Source organism: Sceloporus undulatus, chromosome 1 (genome assembly GCF_019175285.1).
Source record: "Sceloporus undulatus isolate JIND9_A2432 ecotype Alabama chromosome 1, SceUnd_v1.1, whole genome shotgun sequence".
NCBI lineage: Eukaryota > Metazoa > Chordata > Lepidosauria > Squamata > Phrynosomatidae > Sceloporus > Sceloporus undulatus.
The window spans coordinates 109,509,887-109,531,954 of record NC_056522.1 but is presented as its reverse complement, the minus strand read 5'-3'; the positions used below and the strand labels follow the sequence as shown (position 1 = coordinate 109,531,954).

The window sequence follows — 22,068 nt, the reverse complement described above, 5'->3', positions numbered from 1 at the left end:
CTCTTGCAGTCTGTATTATAAGGCGGCTTATGACCTAGAGGCTTCCATTTTGGAATTAATGATAATGTCAATCCTTGATCAGTCTGGACAAGTTCTCGACCTCAGCAGTCCTTAGGAATCTTTACAGTTGACAGACACAGTAGCCAGTGTGACCCAAGAGGATTAACTTTATTTGAAACACTAATCTTGCTAATCATTGTATCAGGTCTGCACTATTTTTAATCAATGCAAAAGTAGACTGTTAATACTAGGTTATTTTTAGAATTGTAGAATCTCTTCGTTTGTAGCATTCATGAATAAGAGAATAACTAAATATATCATTGCATATCGTGTTAGTTGATACACCCCGCCTTCCCCAACTTGTCACCCTCAGATTTAAGCATTTGCAGACGGCAAGCCCAAATTGCCCTTAATGGTTGTGCATGCACACAGCCATGGAAGAGTGGCCATGCCTCCACACTGCCATTGAAGAATACAGGACTCAAGGTCCTGTGGTTTTTTCATCCATGTTGGAGGGGGGGGGTGTTCTGGAACAACCCTGTGGATAAGGAGGGCCCACTGTGATTTTGATTTAATAAATTTTAAGATTTATCTACAGCTGACTTCACAGACATCCCATTTAATTTTGTCAAATAGCTTAGCAGTGTGTGTTGTTGTTGTTTTTGTATTGTAAATAGCCAATTTACAGGATCGTAGCTCTTAATTTTGAATTTTTTCAGATCAATAATAGAACCATGTCAACATAAATGAAATCCAAGCTGTCATGAAGTTCCTGTTCCTCCAGAAGAAAAGTCCAAAAGGAATGTATGATTCAAACACTGAATGACAAGTGCCTGCCATACTCAACTGTGAAGTGGTGGTCCAACTTTCTTCATGGAGATTAAAGATGCTGCAAGGTCCAGCAGTATAAATTCCTGAAATAGTTTATTTCAAGCTTGTTCATGACCTGTTTTTGGCAATCTGGTGAATCTCAGTTACAGTAGTTGCTGAGAAACTACAGGAACACTTTGGATTTATAATCCATGAGTCAGCTTTGCAGAAGCTAGCAGCCAAGTGGGTGCTGAAATGTTTGAATTCTGACCTGAAACTAAATTGAGTGGATACCTCCAAGGTGATTTTGCAGCATCTTGAGTGATCTAATATGGTTATGCATCTGAGATTTCAAGTTACAACAGTGTTGAAATAAAAACTGTTGCTCTAAACACAAAAATTAATTGGCATCTCATTTTTATAATATCTGAACAGTGAATATACAAGGCCTGATCCACCTTGGAATTACTATACATTAATCTAAAATACCTTATGAGGAAGTATTAAGGATTAAATTGGCTCCATCACATAAGCATTTTACAGAAAATCTCCCTCATCAAGAGTTATGGTCTGCAGTTGAAAAGGCGGTAACAATGTCAATATGTGATAAAAGTTTCTATATGGGGTGTGGCATGTTTATCCACAAGACCATAAGTACATCAAGGAAAGATGTAGTCATTCGACTGTTAATATTGCCACCTCTAAATAACATTTTTATTATTGAAACTACATTAAAATCACACTGATGTTGGGTGCAAATGAGTCAATTCTTCCCCTTTTCTTTAGCCGGTCTAGTTTTAAAAAAATGGGCAATAGGAAGATGAATAGCTTTGCTATAAACTCCCCTTTTAAAAAAAACTCAGATATGCATATTATTGGTAGGTCTTAAATTTTGAATTTTTTTCCCTCTGTTCTGGATAATTTGTATATTTTGTTGTATTCCTTGTAAGGTGCATTGGATGGTAGGATTGGGGGGGAAAGTAGGATATCCAAGTTAAATATATGTTCAGTGGATGTTTTGCACTTGATATTAAATTGTCAGTATTTAATCTTGACTTTGTAAAAGTCAATTCTGTTGTCACTTTATTACCAGAGAATATGACACAAACTTGATGATATGCATGGAATCCAGCAGTCTGTGGTTTTATCTCATAAAGTTTTTTCCCCCCGGAACCTACCTTTTCTCCACTAGGGATTGCCTGTATTTAGAGCAGTTTTCTGCAACTTGATATTTTGGGCTACAGCTCTCATAATGTCCTGTGTCCATGACTAGGGGAAGACTGTTAGAAAAACTATATGTAGAACTTCACATTAATGTCTAAATCTTTGAAAACTTAAAGTTCATTAATTAACAATTATATTTCATGCAGGCTTTAAAAAACTAGATATGTCACTGCCTAAACACCTGAAAGTGTAATGCTGATGCCTAAGAAGTTCACCCTACCTGTTCAGCTTCTTTGCAGAACATATTGTAAGAAAAGTGGACTTGGACACAGAAGAAGGAGGAGTGAAAATAGGAGGAAAGAATATCAACAATCAGATACGCAGATGACACCAGAATACTAATAGAAAACCTCCTCAAACAACTACTTAGCAAGATCAAGGAAGAAAGTGCAGGCTTACTGTTTAACATAAAACAAAATAATGACCATGGGGAATAATGTAGGGGAACCTACACAAATTCAGACTAGACAATGAGGAAATAGAAATAGTAAAATAATTCTTATACTTGGGACCAAACGATTGCAGCCAGGAAATCAGAAAAAGATTAAGAATGAGAAGGACAGCTATGAAAGAACTAGACAAGATCCTAAAATTCAAAGATATACTGTATTACTGCCCACAAAAGTTAGAATTGTACAACCCATTGTATTCCCTATATAGTTGTGAGAATTGGACAGTTAAAAAAGACAGGAAGAAAATCAATTCATTTGAGATGTGGTGCTAGAGAAGAGTGCTGAGGATTCTGTGGAGCGCCAAAAAGACAAACGAATGGGTCCTAGAGCAGATCAAGCCAAAACGGATCTATGAACCCCATTTCTTGGAAGATGAACTGAAGCACCTGGACCGGGCTCTACAAGCTAATGTTACTCCAGCTCAGACATCAGAATGGCTGCCAGGCCCAGAAAAATCCAGAGGAGGGAAGACAAACAACCACCCAAAGGGAAGATATTTTTATCATGCATCAAAGGAGTCACAGACAGAATAGGGAAGCTGGTGAGGAAGCACAACCTTCAAATCGTGTACAAACCGACCCTCTCACAGCCGTAGGGAGTTTACCGTATATCATGCAGCTGTGGACAAGTCTCCATAGGGACCACCAAACGCAGTGTGCAAACAAGAATCAAGGAACACAAGAGACACTGCAGCCTGGGCCAACCAGAAAAATCAGCAGTAGCTGAACATGCCACAAACCATCCTGGGCATAAAATGCTGTTTGAAAACACTGAAGTTCTGGACCATGCCAATCACTACCATGTCAGGATGCACAGGGAAGCCATTGAAATCCACAAACACCTGGACAATTTCAACAGGAAAGAGGAATCCCTTAAAGTAAACAAGGGTTGGCTACCAGTCCTGAAAAATAGCAAGATGAAGACTCAACAAATGCAAATGAGAAATCTCCCAGGGTCAGGGGTTTCCCAGCAGACAATGAGCACTAATCAAGCAGACACTAATCCTCCTTTGCAGACCCTCCCACCCTGAGGCCTGCCATTAGCAAATACACAAGCAAATCACTCCTGTCTTCCTAGGCTCACACAGTATATACATACCCAACTCCTTTCCAGGCAAGCATTCTCTGAACATGCCAGCTACAGATGCTGGCAAAACGTCAGGAAGAAACTCTTCTAGAACATGGCCACATAGCCCGACAACCCCACAAAAATCTATAGAGCTGCAGAACATTTTTTTAGCTCAATTGCTCTATTTCTTTTCAGTGAATCTTCTAGAGGTCCCATTTCAGAAATAGGTGATCTCTTAAACAGTGTACAGGGCCATCTCTCTCACACTTTTATACTAATGTGCATGCACAAGCACACTTGTGTGCCTGCAAGTCGTTCCTGACTTATGGTGACTTATGGGGTTTTCTTGGCAAGATTTGTTCAGAGGAGGTTTGCCATTGCCTTCCCCTCAGACTGACAGCATGTGACTTTCCCCCAAGGTCACCAAGTGGCTTTCATGGCAGAGCAGGAAACTGATCCTAGTCTAAAAACAACACACCACCACGACCATGACCATCACCCCACAGGGCCATTTTCAAAACCTTCACTGCCATCATTTTTTGAGGGCCAAGTTGCATTATTCAGAAAGGGGAGGATTAGGCTACTCACATTATAAAGGTAAAAGGCTTTGTTTTGAGTCTCTAATCTTAAGGTGTTTTTGGTTTGGAGCTTTAAATTCTAATAAGAGGCAGAACATCAGAAAACTGCAAGGTAACCATTATTCTTTCCTACTCTTTTTCACTGCACTTTCTCTCTGACTGTAGTGTTCCTTTCCCTCTGTTCACTCTTCCTCTTCTTCTTCTTGCCTACTCTAAGTCAAAAACAACCTGAAGGCACATAACAACAACAAAACATGTACACTCTCTGTTCCAAGAAGATAATGTCTTCACAGAACATTTAGATAAACCATAAAGGTTCATGGAAAGCATCTCTAGAATTTGATGGATATAGTGCTTTCATACCAGATGATTAATTTCTTAGCAAGTTTGGTCAAATCATGTATACTTGCCCATATATGCATACATAAATAGAATATCAAAGGCAGAATACATAATTCATAATAATAATTCATCACTCTACTATGGAAAGCAGATCATAAGAACTAAGCATCAGTTCTGGGAATCTTAGGCACACTAAATTGTGATTGTGAAGTCAAAGGCTTTCACAGCCGGCAAGAATAGTTTTTTGTTGGTTTTTTGGGCTATGTGGCCGTATTCTGGAAGAGTTTATTCCTGGTGTTTCACCGGGAACTGTGGCTGGCATCTGAATGATGCTGGCAAAACATCAGGAATAAACCCTCAAAACACAGCCACAAAGCTCAAAAAACCCATAAAAACCCATACATTGTGATTAATGCTTGACAATCTTTTTGAAAATTACATACAATATTTACTTTAAAATACATTTAAGCAGGATTTATGTTTTAAATAAATTTTAAGAACATCTGAAAACCTCAAATATTGTCGGATAACTACAGACAAAGGCACTAAAATTACTTTTTCTAACTCTTAAAGTACAACGCAACTAGTAACATGTAATAATTGGCAAGATAATATAGTAAAAGTTGGATTTGTTGTCAACTGGCCTTAAGTCAACCTCGACTCATGGCAACCCTGGGGATGGGACATCTCCAAAATTTCCTGTCCTCAAGTGCTCTGCTCTGCTCAGGCCCTGTGGGCTCAGGCCTGTGTCCTCCATGACTGAATCTATTCATCTGGCATGCAGTCTCCCTCTTTTTCTGCTATTTTCTGTCTTTCCCAGTATCATTATCTTTTCTAGTTAGTCATATCTTTTCATGACACTCTCAGTTTTGTCATCCTGTTCTCCAGGGAGATTTCAGGTTTGACCTGTTCTAGTACTCATTTGTTTGCCTTTTTGGCCATCCACAGTTTCCTCAGCATTCTTCTCCAGCATCATATTTCAAATGAGTTTTCTTTTTATCCACTTTCTTCACTGTCCAGTTCTCACATCCATAAAGGGGGATGTGAAATACTATGGCCTGGACGATTCTAACATTAGTACTCAGTTGTATATCTTTACTCTTTATGATCTTGTCCAATTCTTTCACAACTGTCCTTCCCAGTCCTGGTCTTCTTCTGATTTCTTGATTGCAAGCTCCATTCTGGTCCATATTTGATGCAAGATATGGGAATTCTTTAACTATTTAATTTTTCTAGTTAAAAAAATAACAGTAATATTTTATCTCCTAGTATAATATGTTTTTCCCCCAATTTTGCTAAGTTATGACCCCCTTCCCCATTATTTTTGAAGCAGAGCCTTCCCTCCAGTCCATCTGCCTTGTCCAGGCTTCAGAGGGAGAGAAGAACCGCTGGATCTGATCCCCTGCCCCATCACCATTCCCTTCTCCTTTTGTGTCATGTCTTTTTAGATTGTAAGCCTGAGTGCAGGAAACTGTCTAATTAACAATAATAATAATTGTAAGTCGCTCTGAGAGCCTTTAGGGCTGAAGGATGGGGTATAAATACCATTGTTTATCTAAATCAGGTGATGCTAATCATTTCCTGTAGCTAATAGAAACAGAGATGTGGCCCAGACCCTTTTCTGGATTGGTGGTTTGTCTCTCCACTTCATCTGAGCTTGATACTGCTGCTGCAGCTACACCAAAGTTACATCAGTTCTGCTTGGAGAGTTGCAGAATTGTGAATATACCATTTTAGTAAACAAAACAGATACATTAAATATACCAGGGCTATAATCGAAATTAAGCTTTTTTTAGATTGTGCATGCTTGTTCATTAAAAGGATATGTTAACCCAAAACATTTTGTAGCCTGGGGTGGAATATCAAATTAAATCTCTAATCCACTCCAGTCAGCCCTGGATGCTGAAGATCTTGCAATTGGTAAAAATACAAAACAAATTAAAAATAATTTGCTGCCCTTTCACAATACCCCAAATCTGCCTGAAGTGGCTGCTTTGCTCTGCCTAATAGTTGTACTAGCCATAGTAGAAGGTATGATCTTTCCTACTACATCTTCATCAAGACACTAACTAAACAGAAGGGAAATCAGAGACCTGCATGTATTCAACTGGCTTGCATATACAACTGGGAGGGGTACAGAAAAATCAGGTGGTAGACAATCAAAAAGCCTTTGATATTTTATGTAGCTCATTCTGCTGTTGTTAGAATTCAAAAAGATAGCCATGTTAGTCTGGAAATTCAATATGCACCAATGAGACAAACTGAAAAGAAAGAAGCTGGTAGCATGAGCTTTTGTAGATTTGAGCCTACTTCCTCAGATGTAATTGTAGTTTGCTGTGGCACCAGAGCTCTCTGATAGGAAAGGGCAAATGTTCCACAAATGTCTTACAAAACTATAGGTCCCAGAATTCCATAGCATTGAGCCATAGCAGTTAAAGTGGTATTAAACTGGATTATTTCGGCAGCATGGATGAAGCCTAAGGCCGAAGGAACATCAGTCTGGACAGTGTCCCGTCCACATTGCCCTCACATTTCTTTTCCTCTTCAACACTCCCGGAGCGCAAAGGTCAACTGATTGATATTTAAGATGGCAGGTACTGGGGGCACAAAACAGCTTCTATATAACTGTTTTTGTTGTTGGGTGCCTTCAAGTTATTTCAAATTCTAAGGCAAACCTATAACAGGGTTTTATTGGAAAGATTTATTAAGAGGAGTTTGCTTTTCCATTCATCTGAGGCTGAGAGACAGTGACTTGCCCAAGTGATCATTCAGGGAATTTCCACAGTTGAGTGGAGATTTGAACCCTGGTCTCCAGAGTCACTCAAACCATTACACTCAGGCCTTATGTACAGATAAACTCTGCAGGCTGTCAAGAGCCCTCTAACCATCTCCCACTCAAATGTAGCCCTGTTTAATATTCACATAACTCACTTTCTCATCAGTTATAGGAGAATGGGTTGCATCTGTACTGCAGAAATAATCCAGGTTGACATAACTTTAACTGTAATGGATCAATACTGTGGAATACTGAGATTTGTAGTTTGTTGTAGCACAAAGGCTGAATGTCTCACAAAACTACCAGTCCCAGAAGGCCATAGCATGGAGTCATGGCAGTTAAAGTGGGGTCAACTAGGATTATTTCTGCAGTGCGGAATCTGGGTCCATACTGCAGAAATAATCCAGGTTGGCACCACTTTAACTGCCATGGCTCAGTGCTGTGGGATTCTGTGAACTGTATTTTGTTGTGGCACTAGAACACTGACAGAAAAGGTTAAATGTCTAAGAAAACTACAAATCCCATACTTCCACAGCACTGAGCCATGGTAATTAAAGAGGTGTCAAACTGGATTATATCTGCAGTGCAGATGCAACTAAGGGAGGGAAGAGAGGGTTTAAAGTTTAAACGGAGGATTTAAAGTTTAAACAGAGGCAGGGAACACAACTCGCACCTATAAATTTTATGCTGCTCAGGTCCTAAACACACTGCAGAAATAATCCGCCTTGAGACCACTTTAATTGCCCTGTCTCATGGGAAGTGTAGTTTTGTGAGACACTTAGCCTTCTCTGTCAGAAAGGGCTCTGCTGTCCCAAGAAACTACAATTCCCAGGATTCCCTAGCACTGAGCCAGGGCAGTTAAAAAGCGGTCTCAAGGAGAATTATTTAAATCTCTTAATACTATTACTTAATACAGCGGATCTTGACAATGGTTGCTTCCGCACTGCAGAAATAATCTGGTTTGAGACCGCTTTAACTGCCCTGGCTTGGTGCTAGGGAATCCTGGGAACTGTATTTTATTGTGGCACCAGGGCTCTCTCTGACAGAGAAGGCTAAGTGTTACACAAAACTACAGTTCCCAGAATTCCCTAGCATTGCACCAGGGCAGTTAAAATGGTCTCAAGGTGGGATATTTCTGCAGTGTGTTTTGGACCTGAGGAGCATAAAATTTATATGTTTTACTCGTGTTTTTAGCTTTCATGTGTTGTGGCGTCCTCCAATTCCCACCCCCCCACATTTTGCGGGGCCTTGTCCTCCTAGGCCAGTGGTCCCAAAACTGTGCCTTTTAATAAGCGATTTTGGACTTCAGCTCCCAGAAGCCTCAGCCATGTTGGCCAACAGCCTGGGACTCTGGGAGATAAAGTCCAAAATCCTTTACCGAGCACAGTTTGGGGACCACTGTTATAAAGGGTTCATATAATATAAAGGGTTCAGCAGTGGTGCAGAACAGTAGGTGAACATAAACAACTGAAGGCTCCCAAGAAGCCTAGGGGAGGCTTTCGTTGGGGGAAGGCGCGAGGCGTGTGTGGCGCGGCCCTGGCTCACTAACTGGAGCGCCACAGATAATAAGCCAGGTCTCTCCAGGAGAGGGGCCCCACAAAATGGCGGCGGTTGGCGGGAGGTCACGTGGTACGCGCTGAGGCACAGCTGCAAACATGGCGGCGGCTGAGAGAGAGCAGGAAGGGGAAGAGGTGCAAGTGGAGGTAGGTGCTGCGAGGAGGAGGAGGAGGAAGAGAGGGAAGCCGAGGTTGTGGTCCTCCCCTGGTGCACCTGGAGCCCTCTTAACCGCAAAGGAGGACCAGGGACCACAAAATGGAGGACCTTCAGTGTTACAACATTGTTGTAATGGTATGCCTTCTGACCTATATGTGAACTGATCACAGGGCTTTCTTGGCAAGTTTCTTCCAAAATGGGGTGTTTTTTTTTAATTTTGCCATTGCCATGTTTATAGTTATATTTATAGTTATTATGTAGTTTTATATTTTTATTATTTTTAGATCCTATGCCTTTGGCAGGATTTAGTTGTTTTAAATGGATTGTGCCTGTAAAGTGCCATGTGAATTTATGGTGCTATATAAATAAATGATCGTAATCATCATCAATATCATCATCTCTTGAGGCTGAGAGAGTGTGACTTGCCCAAAATCACCTAGTGGGTTTACATGGCCAAAATCACAGGGTTTTCTTGGCAAGTATTTTCAGAGGGGGGTTGCCATTGCTATCCCCTGAGGCTGAGAAAGTGTAACTTTCCCAAGGTTACCTTCCATGGCTGAGCTGGGATTCGAACCCTTGTCTCCAGACTCATAGTCCAACGCTGAAACCACTGTGCCACACCGACTCCACATTTGTTCAACAGAAACTGAAAAAAAATCTGTGGATATGGAGGGCTATTTCTGCAGTGTGGATGCAACCTTAGAAGCATGGATTTAGATATTTAAGTGTCTGCTTTGAGTTTATACATTACAACATATAAAAGCCCAAATCAGTGCTGGGAGGCATTTTTCTATGTTCCTCCAATGGTCAGGATCATGGAAATAGATTACTGTCCTGACATTAGCAGGCACTGATCATATGAAATAGCTTTCTGTTGTCAGTTTTGTTTCTTTAGTTTTGGTTCGTGTAATCCACTCTAATCTTGTCTGCCACAACTGGTGAACAAGCATCTGTTCTAAAAGCTTTTAACTGGAGATGTCGGCATTGAACTTGAACTTTTTTCATGTAAAACTTTCATTCTGCTACTGAAATCTAACTCTTATGGAAGGGTGGGAAAACAAAGACAAAAGATACATTAGAGTTATTTGGGATATGGGATGGCTTTCGATATTGGTTGTTCAACCGGAAATGCTAGCCAAGTATACACTGAAGATGCCAGCCACAGATGCAGGCAAAATGTCAGGAATAAATTCTTCCAGAACATGGCCACATAGCCCCAAAAACCCACAAAAAACAGTGTAATACTTTATTGCTGAAGTTATATGGGAGGTGAATAGTATGGTGTAGTGTTGGAGTAGGACTCTGGGAAATCTGGATTTAAATCTCTCATCCATGGAAATCCTCTGGATGACCTTGAGGATGTCACATTCTATCGGCTTTAGACTAATGTAATGGCAAACATAAAGGTTTGACATTGCCTTCCCCTAAGGCTTCAAGAGCGTAACTTTAAGTGTGTGACTTATTTTAAGCTGAAAGAGTGTTATTTTAAACAAGTGTGTGACATACACATGAATTTGATAGTTAAAGAATTGTAAAATAAGTTACATCTCATTTTTAGACTTGTTCCCAATGGGCTCAAAATACAGTGGCCAGAATGTTGACTGGGGTCAGTTATAGGGAACATACAACTAACTCTTCTTAAAACAGCATCACTGGCTACCAGTTTGTTTCTGGGCACAATTCAAAGTGCTGGTCATGACCTATAAAGCCCTTTATGACTTAGACTCTAACTTGAGGTGATCCCATCATAGGACTCATTTAAGTCCTGTAATAGGACTCATTTAAGTCGATAGGTGGTCCTATCATAGGACTACATTTAAGTCAACTCTGACTTGAGGTGATCCCATCATAGGGACTCATTTAAGTCCTGCGAAGAAAACCTATGATAGGATCACCTTAAGTCAGAGTTGACTTAAAGGTACAGAATGAGAATAAGTCTAAAACTGTCATGTGACTTCATTTTACAATTCTTTAACCACCAAATACTTGTGTAAACAAAGTTTAGAACCCACCTCTTGCATATGTTAGTATTTATTTATTTATTTGAGGGCATTTTAATAGTCAGTACTTGGATTACGTCTTAGAAGTATGGAACCTAAATCTACTTAAACAGTAAACATTCAGGAGTAGCTGTGTTGGCTGTTTAACAAATATAAACAAAAATCCATCAGTGATATCTTTATTGGCCAACCGAAATGCACAATATACTGTACTTGTTGCAAACTTTTGAAGCTCCATGAACCCCTGCATGTTTTCTGTATTGTGAGATACCGCATTGTAGCTGCAATGGGGGAACCATGAAGAGTAGCCTGTGGACTGGGACTTCAAACAAGGTAAAACAATTTTTTTTTCTTCTTAAATTTGGACTGAATGCACATGTTTTACCTCTACACCACCAAAATGTTCCTGATGCAAAAGCATAGAGACTTCTTGAGGAATCAATTGTTCTCTGCCTACAAAGAGGTCTGTGATCTCACTGGAATGGAGACAAATTGGATTGCAAAAAATGGATCCCTGTTGAGATGCAAATGGACTTTAAATTTCCTGGACTTTGAAAATCTCCCTATTGCAGCATGGCCAGAAGGAGGAGGAGCCTGTCTGCAAAAGATATCCTCCAGTTCCCGGCAAAACATCTTTACTAAGGACTGAAACAACAAGCTGGCATCTGACTAACATCTCCAATTGTTGTTGTTTTCTCCTGTTTGGTTTGTAACATCTTGCATGATGAAGAAGCCCATGGAGCTTTGAAAGCTTGCAACAAGTATACTGTGCATTTCAGTTGGCCAATAAAAGTATCACCGATAGATTTTTGTTTGTACTGTATTACTTAAACAGTGTATCAAATAAGCACTCGAGGAAAATACAAATCAATTTCCATTACATTAGAGCAAAGTTTCCTAGTATGGATTATCTACTTTCAAGGATTTGGAAGGGACAAAATGGACAGAGAAGTATACTTTGTTATCCCACTGTGTTACAAACACTGAAAATAGGAATGTTGTGCAATTGTAACATAGAGGCAGAAAGCTATGGAGGTGATTTTGGGAATAAGGTCTTTGCAAGTGGGCACCATCTGCTGGACCGAAAAGGAGAACTTGTACACACAGAATTTAAAAGTGTACTGTACTGTAAACTTTTTCCCCCAGGAACAATTAGTCATGGTCGAACTATCAGGAATAATTGATTCAGACTTTCTGGAGAAATGTGAGAACAAATGCAAAATTTTGGTGAGTTTCTTTATTACAAACTTACATCTAAACGAAGAACAATGGACCTGATTCAAAACCTGTGGAAATTGACAGAAATGTTTTTGCTGATTATAGGCTGTTTCATCATTATTCCAAGGCGGGGGGGGGGGGGGGGGTTGTCTTGCTAAGCCTGAAGAGTGTGCATATTTTTCCTTTGCCATGTGTAGTTTGCAGGAAGCTGTGATGAACTGTGGGCTCCTGTTGTACATTTGGACTCTGTTTGGACTACTTTAACACATTGGACATGGGATTGCCATTAGAATCTGTTCAAAAAGTTGAATGGGTTCAAAATATGGTGTCCAGAATGTTGACTGGGGTTAGTTATAGGGAACATATGGCGGGATACAGACTGGTCAAAAAGGGCAGTCTGCTGACACCTTGCTTTGCTCCACGAACAAGCCACAGCGGACAAACCGCGTGGCTCCCTCGCAGAACAAAAAGAACTCGCAAAAAGCGGGTTCTTGCATCGCCATTGTGATGCTGTGATGTGCAGACACTAGGTGTCCATCACATCAAAATGGCGGCGCCCATGTATACAGGGTGCCGCCATTTTGACACCCTCATTACGTGCTAGGGGTGTGCGCCCTCGGCTAACCCCTAGCACGTGATGAGGGCACACTTTAGGCCAGTCTAAATCAGGCCATATAACTCCTTAAAACAGCTTCACTGGCTACCAGTTTGTTTCTGGGAACAATTCAAAGTTTTGGTCATGACCTATGAAGCCCTTTATGACTTAAATTCAGCCTGTCTGAAAAAGTATCTTCTCATATGAAGCCACAAGGGTCCTAAGATGGACAGGGAAAAGCTTTCTCTCAGTCTCACCACCATCACTTGGTGAGGACACAAGAGAGTCAGTACTTCTTAGTGGCTGCTCCCACCCTCTTGAACTCCCTTCCATAAGAGTCTAGGTTCCCCCTTCCCTGCTTTCTTCTCACCAGCAGACATTTTTATTCAAACAAGCTTTTAATGTATGATTATGTCAAGGAGGTTTTATATGGGGTGTGTGTTCTATTTATGTTTTCTAACTTTTGTATTTTTATGTAATTTTACACTGTTTTTAGCTAGATTATTTTAACTGTTTTAAAACATTTATTGTAAAGTTTTGAACAGTTTTATCTGTGTGCCACCTTAGATCCCTTTCTGGGAGAAAAGTGGCATAGAAATGAAATAAATAAAATAAATACATGTGCATTATCAAAATATTAATGCATGTCAAAACAGCAGTGATGTATTTCACACAAAAAAGTGTGAAGTGTCTCTCTGTGAGCTTTACAGCAAGAACATAAGCAAAGCAAGGATGGGAATCTTGCACCCCTTCAGATGTTGCTGGACTGTAATTCAAGGCAGCCCTAGTCAACATAGCAAATGGTGAGGAATGCTGGGAGTTACACAGCAGCAACATTTGGGAGTTTGCTAGATTCCCACCCATAGTGTATTGCAGATTTAGGCTGAAGTCCTACATGTTGCTGGTGGAGTCTTACAATGAATCCTGGGAAGGCAAAAGCTGTTAATTTCCCCTTGGCCACACAACACAGTTATGTGGTCCCCAGATAAATCCTTATGGCCAACAATAGTTGTTTCTGGAGGGCAAAATGGTACCTGTATGTCATCCAGCTGCACATCCAAGGCAGAGGCTCTGTGTAAGGAGTTGGATATTCTTGTTTGGTATCCAAGAAAATACTTTCACTGATCTAACTTCTAGTTACATCAATGTAAGTCATTATAAGGAGTCCAACCTCACAGATTTCACCAGCTTGAAACACTTGTCTGAACATTGCTGTGACATAACCCATCTTTCACTTTTTTTTTTTCAATAAAGAATCTCTTTGCCTTCCTTTTAGGGCATAGACACAGAGAGGCCCATTTTACAAGTAGACAGATATGTGTTTACTGGAGAATATGAAGGTAAGGAGACTGGATAAGGCTGTGTTATGTGTTCTCTTAAACTGAAGGATCTGAGTAGATTTGAAACAAGTACTGAGAGATTTTTAAAAATTTTTATTGTTCTCAGTATTTCTTAGCTGTCTTTCTAATTTTAAAAGTACTGTATATACTCATGTATAACTAAAAAAAAAATACAAAAAAAGCCAGGGTGGGGAGGAGGAGGGAAGGCAACCATAAATGTTGTACCTGTGCCAGGCACATGCGGGGAGGGTGGGAATGCCAGTCTATGTCCTCAGTTAAAGCATAGCAGTGCATTTCCAACAGTTTTACATATCCTGACTTCATTGTATTTTAATTCAGTAGATATGACTAGTTGAAATATTCTTCTAACAAGAAGCCTATGTTATTGCTTAATAAAATGTTAACTGTCATCCCCAGATACTCTTGGTACCTGTGTGGTGTTTGAAGAAAACAAAGATCATGGTAGGTGATATTTCAGATTAGAGCTTTTCAAAGACATAGAAAAGTTTAGAACAAGAACACATTTCAAATAGTAAAGTTGGCCATTAAATATCAATATGTAATATATTTTCTTTCTAGTAGATGCAGAAGGTAACCAAAAGCTACAGCTAAAATATAAGTGCCACACAATGAAGAAGCTGAAGATGACACGGACACTCCTCACAGAGAAGAAGGAAGGAGAAGAAAACACAGGTGCTTCAATTCTTAAAAATTACCCTCAGTTAATAAATGTGATTTTGCTGCCTTCCCAGTCTAGAAACTTCATTGCCTATGTTCCATACACTTCTGTATTGTTTTCTCACCTCCTTCTGTTCTGCAAGCTGTACCCACAGACTGTTGCACTTATCTTCCTCTTCCCTGGCTTATGACAAAAACATACTCTCTTTGCACCACCTATTTCCAATCTGAAGTAACTAGATTTACTCCTCTCTTCCAATTATTCCACTAAGGTCTGGACCCACACATTCGGACCTCCTGAGCCTTAATTATTTATTTCCCAAGAGACGTACCCCTCAACTGATATCACTAGGATACCCACCAATCCTGATAGCCAGTTTGAGAAACCCTACTGTGTACTCTTGCTTGAAGACAGAATAATATTTTAGTTATTGTGAGCTACAAAATAGAAAAAGGCATGTATCATGTATTGCCAAGACATGGTACTCCAAACCTGAAACAACATAAAGATCACTCATCAGCCCTTTCTGTAGATTAGCTGACTGATCTGTAATATATATAAGAACAATTGCATTTATTGTCAAAGATGCCTGCTTCTGTATATCAGACTGATATAAAATTTTCAATTGCATGTGTTCATGATAAGAAGATCCTATGAACAAATAATCTGGAGGTGAATAATGGCTATTTAAATTTCCAAATTTGGCAGTGGACTTTCTCTCCATTATGGAAAGAAATCATGGTTAAATATAACCATTGTGAACCACAACAACGAACTAAACAATCCTTCTAATGCAGTAGTATTTCATTGTTTATTTGTTATTCAGCTTCTCCTATATAGTTTTCTATTGATTACTATTTCAAATGCACTGATAATATATCTGGAGCTTGACAGTCATAATTGCCAACAATTTGCCTGTACTCAATTAAAAAGCCACACACACCAAGTGCAATCCAGCTGGAAGCGATAAATGTGAATATATAATATAATATTTATTTATTTATTTATTTATTTATTTATATTTCTATATTATCAGTTATAAAATTCTCTTTCCACTCACTCCCATCCTGATTACTGCCCCCTGCTCTTTTTGTTTATCAGGTGGTGGTGTGGAATGGCTGGAACTTAAGGACAAAGATTTCTCATACAGCAGGCCAAACATGATTTGCAACTTCTTATATGAAAAAGAAGAATCCAAGGGCAAACTGGTGGAAGAATCTGAGGGAGAAGCCGGTGACCCAGAAAATAGTATTCAGAACTCTGAACCTGAGATGAATCATGTTGAAATGGATGACCCTGTCCCTCTTCTGGATGCTGTTGGCTCTGATGGAACAAACTCTTCCATGAACAGCCATGAGGATATTGCTGTAGAGGATTCTCCACCTTGATGTCAGTCCTGTAGCTAAAAGGATGATTAATAGAGCTCATTGATATAGGACTTTCTTTAGGACCTCTAGCTTGTGTATATTATGAATTAGAAAATGGTGACTCAAACATGTAAGCTAGTGGTAGTATGGAATCAATTGTCCACAGTCTGTGAACTGTGCAGCTAAATTCACATTTCCTGTAAGGCTTTTGACCTTTCATTTCAAGCTGCCCTTCGCCACCACCTCACTGCACCAAGCATTTTGTGGAGGAAGTGGTTGCTGTCCTAAGGAGTAGATAAATCTTGTGAACAAGTACAAGGCTTTAAGTGTATCTACCTACACTTTGTGGACTGTGGCTTTTGTTTAGTGCCCTTGCCTTTCCTGAAGGCATCTCACTACCTCAGAATGGCGAAGTGCAGAAGACAGTGCCTGAGGAAAAAGCAGTGTCAATGATCCATTCATGATTCTTTTCAACTATACAGTCATGTTTGTTTATACATACATCTTTGCATGTACAATTTGTCTTACAAAATAAAATGTTACTGTCTTTACCTGTATGGATAAAGATACTGGACATTCACTGGACTAGTTTCTGTTATTTGTTGCTACCATGCAAAAAGCATTATTCCCTCCTTCCATTTCACCTCCATGTATACCTGTTGAGCTGCATCCAGTTGTTTCCCCCGCTCTTGATCTAATGGAGGTTTCTATAAACGGAAGGCAGGAAGTGGTTTTGGTAGCACTTGGCGCTGCATGGAGAAAGGCAAGTAAGTGAAAATTGCCTCTCCCTCCGGGAACATGCTGCACTCAGGAAGAGTTCTGGTGGCAGAAATAAACATTCTCAATATAGCATTATGTTTTACTCTATTCATTCAGTTTCTCAATGGTTGGCACCTTAGTCATTGTTAAAGAGGTACTGCTCTATACAAATGACATGTGTGAATTTCGTGCTTTGGAAAAGATACTGTTAAAAATTAAATCATTTTTTTAAAAAATTGCTAACTTAAAGATTTTTCAGCCTGTTTTTACAGTTTGCAAACATAAATGTGTCTTTCTCCTTAGTGCTTACAGGAGTTCTTTTGAAAGTGCTGCCAGTGCAAAAGATTGTACAGAGGAATTTGTTTTATTATATATTTGGCTTCTTATTACCACATGCTTTAATCTTTTACTGTTGCAAATCTGTTTGTTTGTCTTTTGGCGATATGAGATGCTGTGAAAGCTGCTTGTGTAGCAAGCAAATTCTTTGGGTTTTGGTCACTGTGGTGTTCCCTACCCATTCTCAGTGTTTGCGTCAAGCAGTTTATTCTTACTCTAGATAAGCATTTTTCCCCCTGAACATGAAAAAGAGCAGCAAAATTATTTTGTTTTGCTTGCTGTCTGGTCTATCAAAATACAGTATGTCTCTTTCTTACTCAAGGACAGATTGAGAATTAATATTGTGTTTTGTTCTTGTGGTTAAACTTTGTTACAGCTTTATAATAAAATGAAGAAGCACTGTCTGTCCCAGCATACCGCTATCCTCCCATGTCTGATAAATTGTTGTTACTTAATAGTCAACTTAATACTTCATACTCAGTTCTTAATATTTTATGCAAGTATTTTTTAAATTCAGTTTATTAAATCTAAATACAGCCACAAACAAATTTTATTCTTGTATCTCAAACAACAATATCAAAACAAAGACATACGCTACTGACTGATTCACATGCTGACTTAACAATTACTGACAAGTATTTTTAATAGGCTAAAATGACAGTTTTCCCCCTCCATTCTTTTCTTCCATTCTGTGGGGAAAAAATTAACAAGAATGTAATCAGTGCATCTTAGTGTTTATTTTGTAAGAAATTGTAGTAAAAATAATGAAGAAATACAACAATTTTTATGTTTAACATAGATGTAATTATAACATATTGAAGAAACTACAGAATACAGTACAGGGTGAATAAACTTGTTCACATCATTATCTTCATAACTAATATGCCCCTTAAAGAACTTGTTTGTCACATACCTACCAGTATGGAGCCATCCGTGGAGAAAGTAGGTATTTCTGCAACTTTGGGAGATTCCTAGGACATGAAGAATAACACTGGTATAAAAATAAAAGAGAGTTAATTTTAAAAAAGCAACTGGTTTAACAAGGATTGGCTATGCTGTGCCCTTCAGAATGTATATGTTGGAATCAGTGGGAAATGAATGGAATGGGAGGAGTTAGTAGAAGATGGGTTTGTCTATAAAAGTTTATTGTATCTTCGACACATCTCCTTTCACTCGAATTCCCTCCCACGCAAGTCAGGATTCAAACCCTGATCTCCAGAGTCATAGTCCAATCCTCAAACCACTATGCTATGCTGGCTTTCTCAACTGCCAATATACACACTGAGATTAAACAACTCATGTAAACTATGCATAAGTAACCAAAATAATTTTAATCTTAGACTAGACGCTCCCTGAAGGCTTTTTCCAAAATGCAGCCAAGGATGACTTTGTCTTTCACTAGCCTCCACTCTTCTCTGAGTTCAGTTCTGGTGGTCAAGCTGTACATTTTTACCATCTGAGGGGAGATCTGGTGAAACAGATTTATTTGTGCTTCCCTTTTCTCTTTCCAGTCATTCTGATTTTTTTTTAAAGCAGAATGATGCAAATGATCTCTCACACATTCCAGGTTATTCATACTATGAATCTGCATCTATGCGCATTTTGGGGAGTTCAGTTCCTCACATAGAATCATAGAGTTGGAAGAGACCTCAAGGACCATCCAGTCCAAACCATTCTGCCATGCAGGAAATCTAAATCAAAGCATCCCCAACAGATAGCCCATCCAGCCTCTGTTTAATGACCTCCAAGGAAGGAGACTCTACTACACTCCGAGGGAGTGTGTTCCACTGTCGGACAGCCCTTACTTTCAGGAAGTTCCTCCTAATGTTGATGTGGAATCTCTTTTCCTGTAGCTTGCATCCATTGCTCCGAGTCCTAGTCTCTGGAGCAGCAGAAAACAAGTTAGCTCCCTCCTCAATATGACAATATACCTACAATACAAGTACTGTACCTATGAACGCCATACAAGCAAAATTCTGGAGGAATCTTTTTTGAGATACTGTTTTTTGAACCAGAGGACACAAAGGAATATCTCAGAAAGGATTCCTTCAGCATTTTGCTAGTATGGTTCTTCAACAGTAGATTCATAATCAGTAGCCTGCCCTGTAATTTAATGATCAGCTTAGGGATGCGGGAGGAAAATAGCTGCTCTTTATTACAGTGGACCCTTGTTATACGCTGGGGTTTGGTTCCAAGATCCTCCGTGTATAACAAAATCAGTGTATGCTCAAGTCCCATTAAATATAATGACATAGCAACATGGTGTCCCTTATAAAAAATTGAAAATCAAGGTTTGATATTTGAAATTTATACTTTTTTGGAACATTTTCAAACCGTGTATGCTTGAATCCATGTATAAAAAATCCGTGTATAAGAAAGGGCAACTGTACTGTGTTCTTGTCTTGTTGTGTGCCTTCAAGTCATTTTCATCTTATGACAATCTGAAGGCAAAAAATGGGTTTTCTTGGGGAAAACATTTTCAGAGGTGGCTTGCCTTTGCCTTCCTCTGGGGTTGAGAGAGTGTGACTTACCCAAGGTCACCCAATTAATTTCCATAGCTGTGTGGGAATACAATCCCTGGCCTCCAGAGTTGTAGAGTTGTAGTAGCTCAGGCCACTATACCATGCTGGCATACTCTGAAGTAAAATAAATCAAAAGTAATTTTAAACAGTGTGCTCCTTAATTTTAGAAGGGAGGTTACATAACCAGGCAAGCCAAATAGACGACTCTAGTCACTCTCTATGCTCTTTGCTCTTTAAAACACCCTCCCCCAGAGGCAGGTAACTCAGATAAAATATCTTGAAGTGTATCTAAATACTTGTAAGGAGTTAAGTTTTCAGTATTTCTTATTTTTTACATTTTAAAATTGCAGTTAGCAATGTTCCCGTGGTTATCTATGTGTGTTTTAAAGTGTGGTTTTGTCTTTATTTAGTCTACCCCAGTCAAAGGAATTTCAGACTTTTCTAAAACATACTGGCCATTTTAATTAAAGAGAAACAACACCTTTGTTGCTCTCCAGTCCTTTGTTTTGTTTCCAGTGCCTCTCCTCTTCTTTCCTCTGTCCTTGAACTAATACTTCAATACAAATACAGGTTCCATCATGAAACAGCTGAAGAAAAATAAGAAATAGGTTTACATTTATCTGCTTTGGGTCAAACAGGTCCAGGGGGTTTACCACAGTGGGCCCTTAGTATTTGCTGAGGGTTGGTTCCAGGATCCCTGTGGATACCAAAAGCCATGGGTGCTCAAGTCCCATTATATACAGTGGCATATTAAAATGGTGCCCCTTATATAAAATGGCAAAATCAAGGTTTGCTTTTGGGATATATATATATATATATATATATATATATATATATATTCAAGTTGTGGATGGTTGAATCTGTGGATGTGGAATCTATGGATACAGAGGGTACATGCATTGATCAACTAATTAATGTGTAAGACTAACCAGTACCTCTCAACAGCCATAGCTAAAACTGAACTTGTCATCTCATCATCTTACCCATATCTGAGAAAGTAGACCAAGCCTAAGAAAGCTTATGCTACAACTTCTTTTCCTCAGTTAGTCTCAAAGGTGCTACAAAAGTACATGCAAATGAAAACCACCTAGGGTCAGGGTTTTCCCCCAGCAAACAATGGATCTCTAATAAAATAGACACCCTGAGGCCTTGCCATTCAACAACTGACCAACACACAGATTAACATGTAAATCACTTCCTCTCAACCAAGGGTTACACAGTATATATATACCCCACTCTCTCCCATGCCAGCATTCTTTGAAGATGCCAGCCACAGATACTGACGAAACTTTAGGAATGAAGTCTTCTAGAATGCAGCCTCATTGCCCCAAACCCCACAAAAATATACTATGAAATCTCTTTGCATTACCTCCCAGTTACTGTTTGGTAAGACCTTTTGTTCGTCCTTTACCACCCATGTATATCAGCATATGCCCTCTGAGGCTATACATGATTCTGATTAACTGGGCTGTAGACCACTAAAGAAAGCACACAACAACAACAACAACAAAGTATGCTCTATATACAATGGCAGGCTTATTCTTGAGAGTGAAATCATAATCATGTCATCTCTTCCCCCTGGTGACCAATGGTTGATCATCAGCAGACATGGCTGGACCACAAAATCATGTCCAACACTGAAGAACCATGATCTTGATCCTTCACACCCAGGTTGACCGGATGACCTCCTTTTTCAGGACATGTCTTACATTTCAACTTAGTTATGTTCAAAATGGAGGCCATGTTGGAATTCCTCCCAGACAGAGGTTTGAAATCAATATGTAGAGAGATGTTTTTTCACCTTTGAGACTCACTGAAAGAAAGAAGTTGGCAGCATGAGCTTTCCCAGACTTAAATCTACTTCATCATCCAAAAACAACCAAGGAAGTAGACAGTGAGTCTCAAAGATGTCCTACATTGTTATTGAATGTTCTACATTTTGCAGTGCATTGTCCTCCTTTGCAGTTAGGACATCTTGTCACCCTGTTCACATCCGCGCCAGTCTTCAATAGTATTATATATAATATAATAATATAATTTTATTTATATACCGCTATTCCAAATATCATAGCAGTGAACAGCAAGTAAGCTAATTTGCCCCCAACAGTCTGGGTACTCATTTTAGCGACCTCGGAAGGATGCAAGCCTGAGTCGAGCTTGAGCCCTTTTGCTGGTCTTGAGCTTGCAACCTTGTGGTTTTGAGTGAATGGCTGCAGTACAGGCATTTAACCGCTGCGCCACCAGGGCTGATTTTCATCACTTGCCAAAGTTAGCTATATAACTTCCACT

At 39.4% G+C, this 22,068-nt stretch overlaps 1 protein-coding gene across 5 annotated transcripts; it reads left to right on the top strand.

The window, feature by feature from the left end:
- The first annotated feature begins 8,627 nt into the window (after positions 1 to 8,627).
- Positions 8,628 to 17,661, top strand: GTF3C6 (general transcription factor IIIC subunit 6). Of its 5 annotated transcripts, none has more exons than XM_042446411.1 (6): positions 8,632 to 8,953; positions 12,110 to 12,190; positions 14,053 to 14,116; positions 14,534 to 14,578; positions 14,699 to 14,809; positions 15,897 to 17,661. In XM_042446411.1, exons 1-6 carry the CDS (start codon positions 8,906 to 8,908, stop codon positions 16,181 to 16,183), a joined length of 636 nt encoding a protein of 211 aa, XP_042302345.1. In that variant the 5' UTR covers positions 8,632 to 8,905; the 3' UTR covers positions 16,184 to 17,661. The 5 variants fall into 5 exon arrangements, with proteins under 5 accessions (XP_042302348.1, XP_042302345.1, XP_042302347.1 ...); XM_042446410.1 differs by having other exon boundaries at positions 8,635 to 8,953; positions 14,696 to 14,809; XM_042446412.1 differs by lacking the exon at positions 8,632 to 8,953 and adding an exon at positions 8,972 to 9,098 and having other exon boundaries at positions 14,696 to 14,809.
- The last annotated feature ends 4,407 nt before the right edge of the window (positions 17,662 to 22,068 follow it).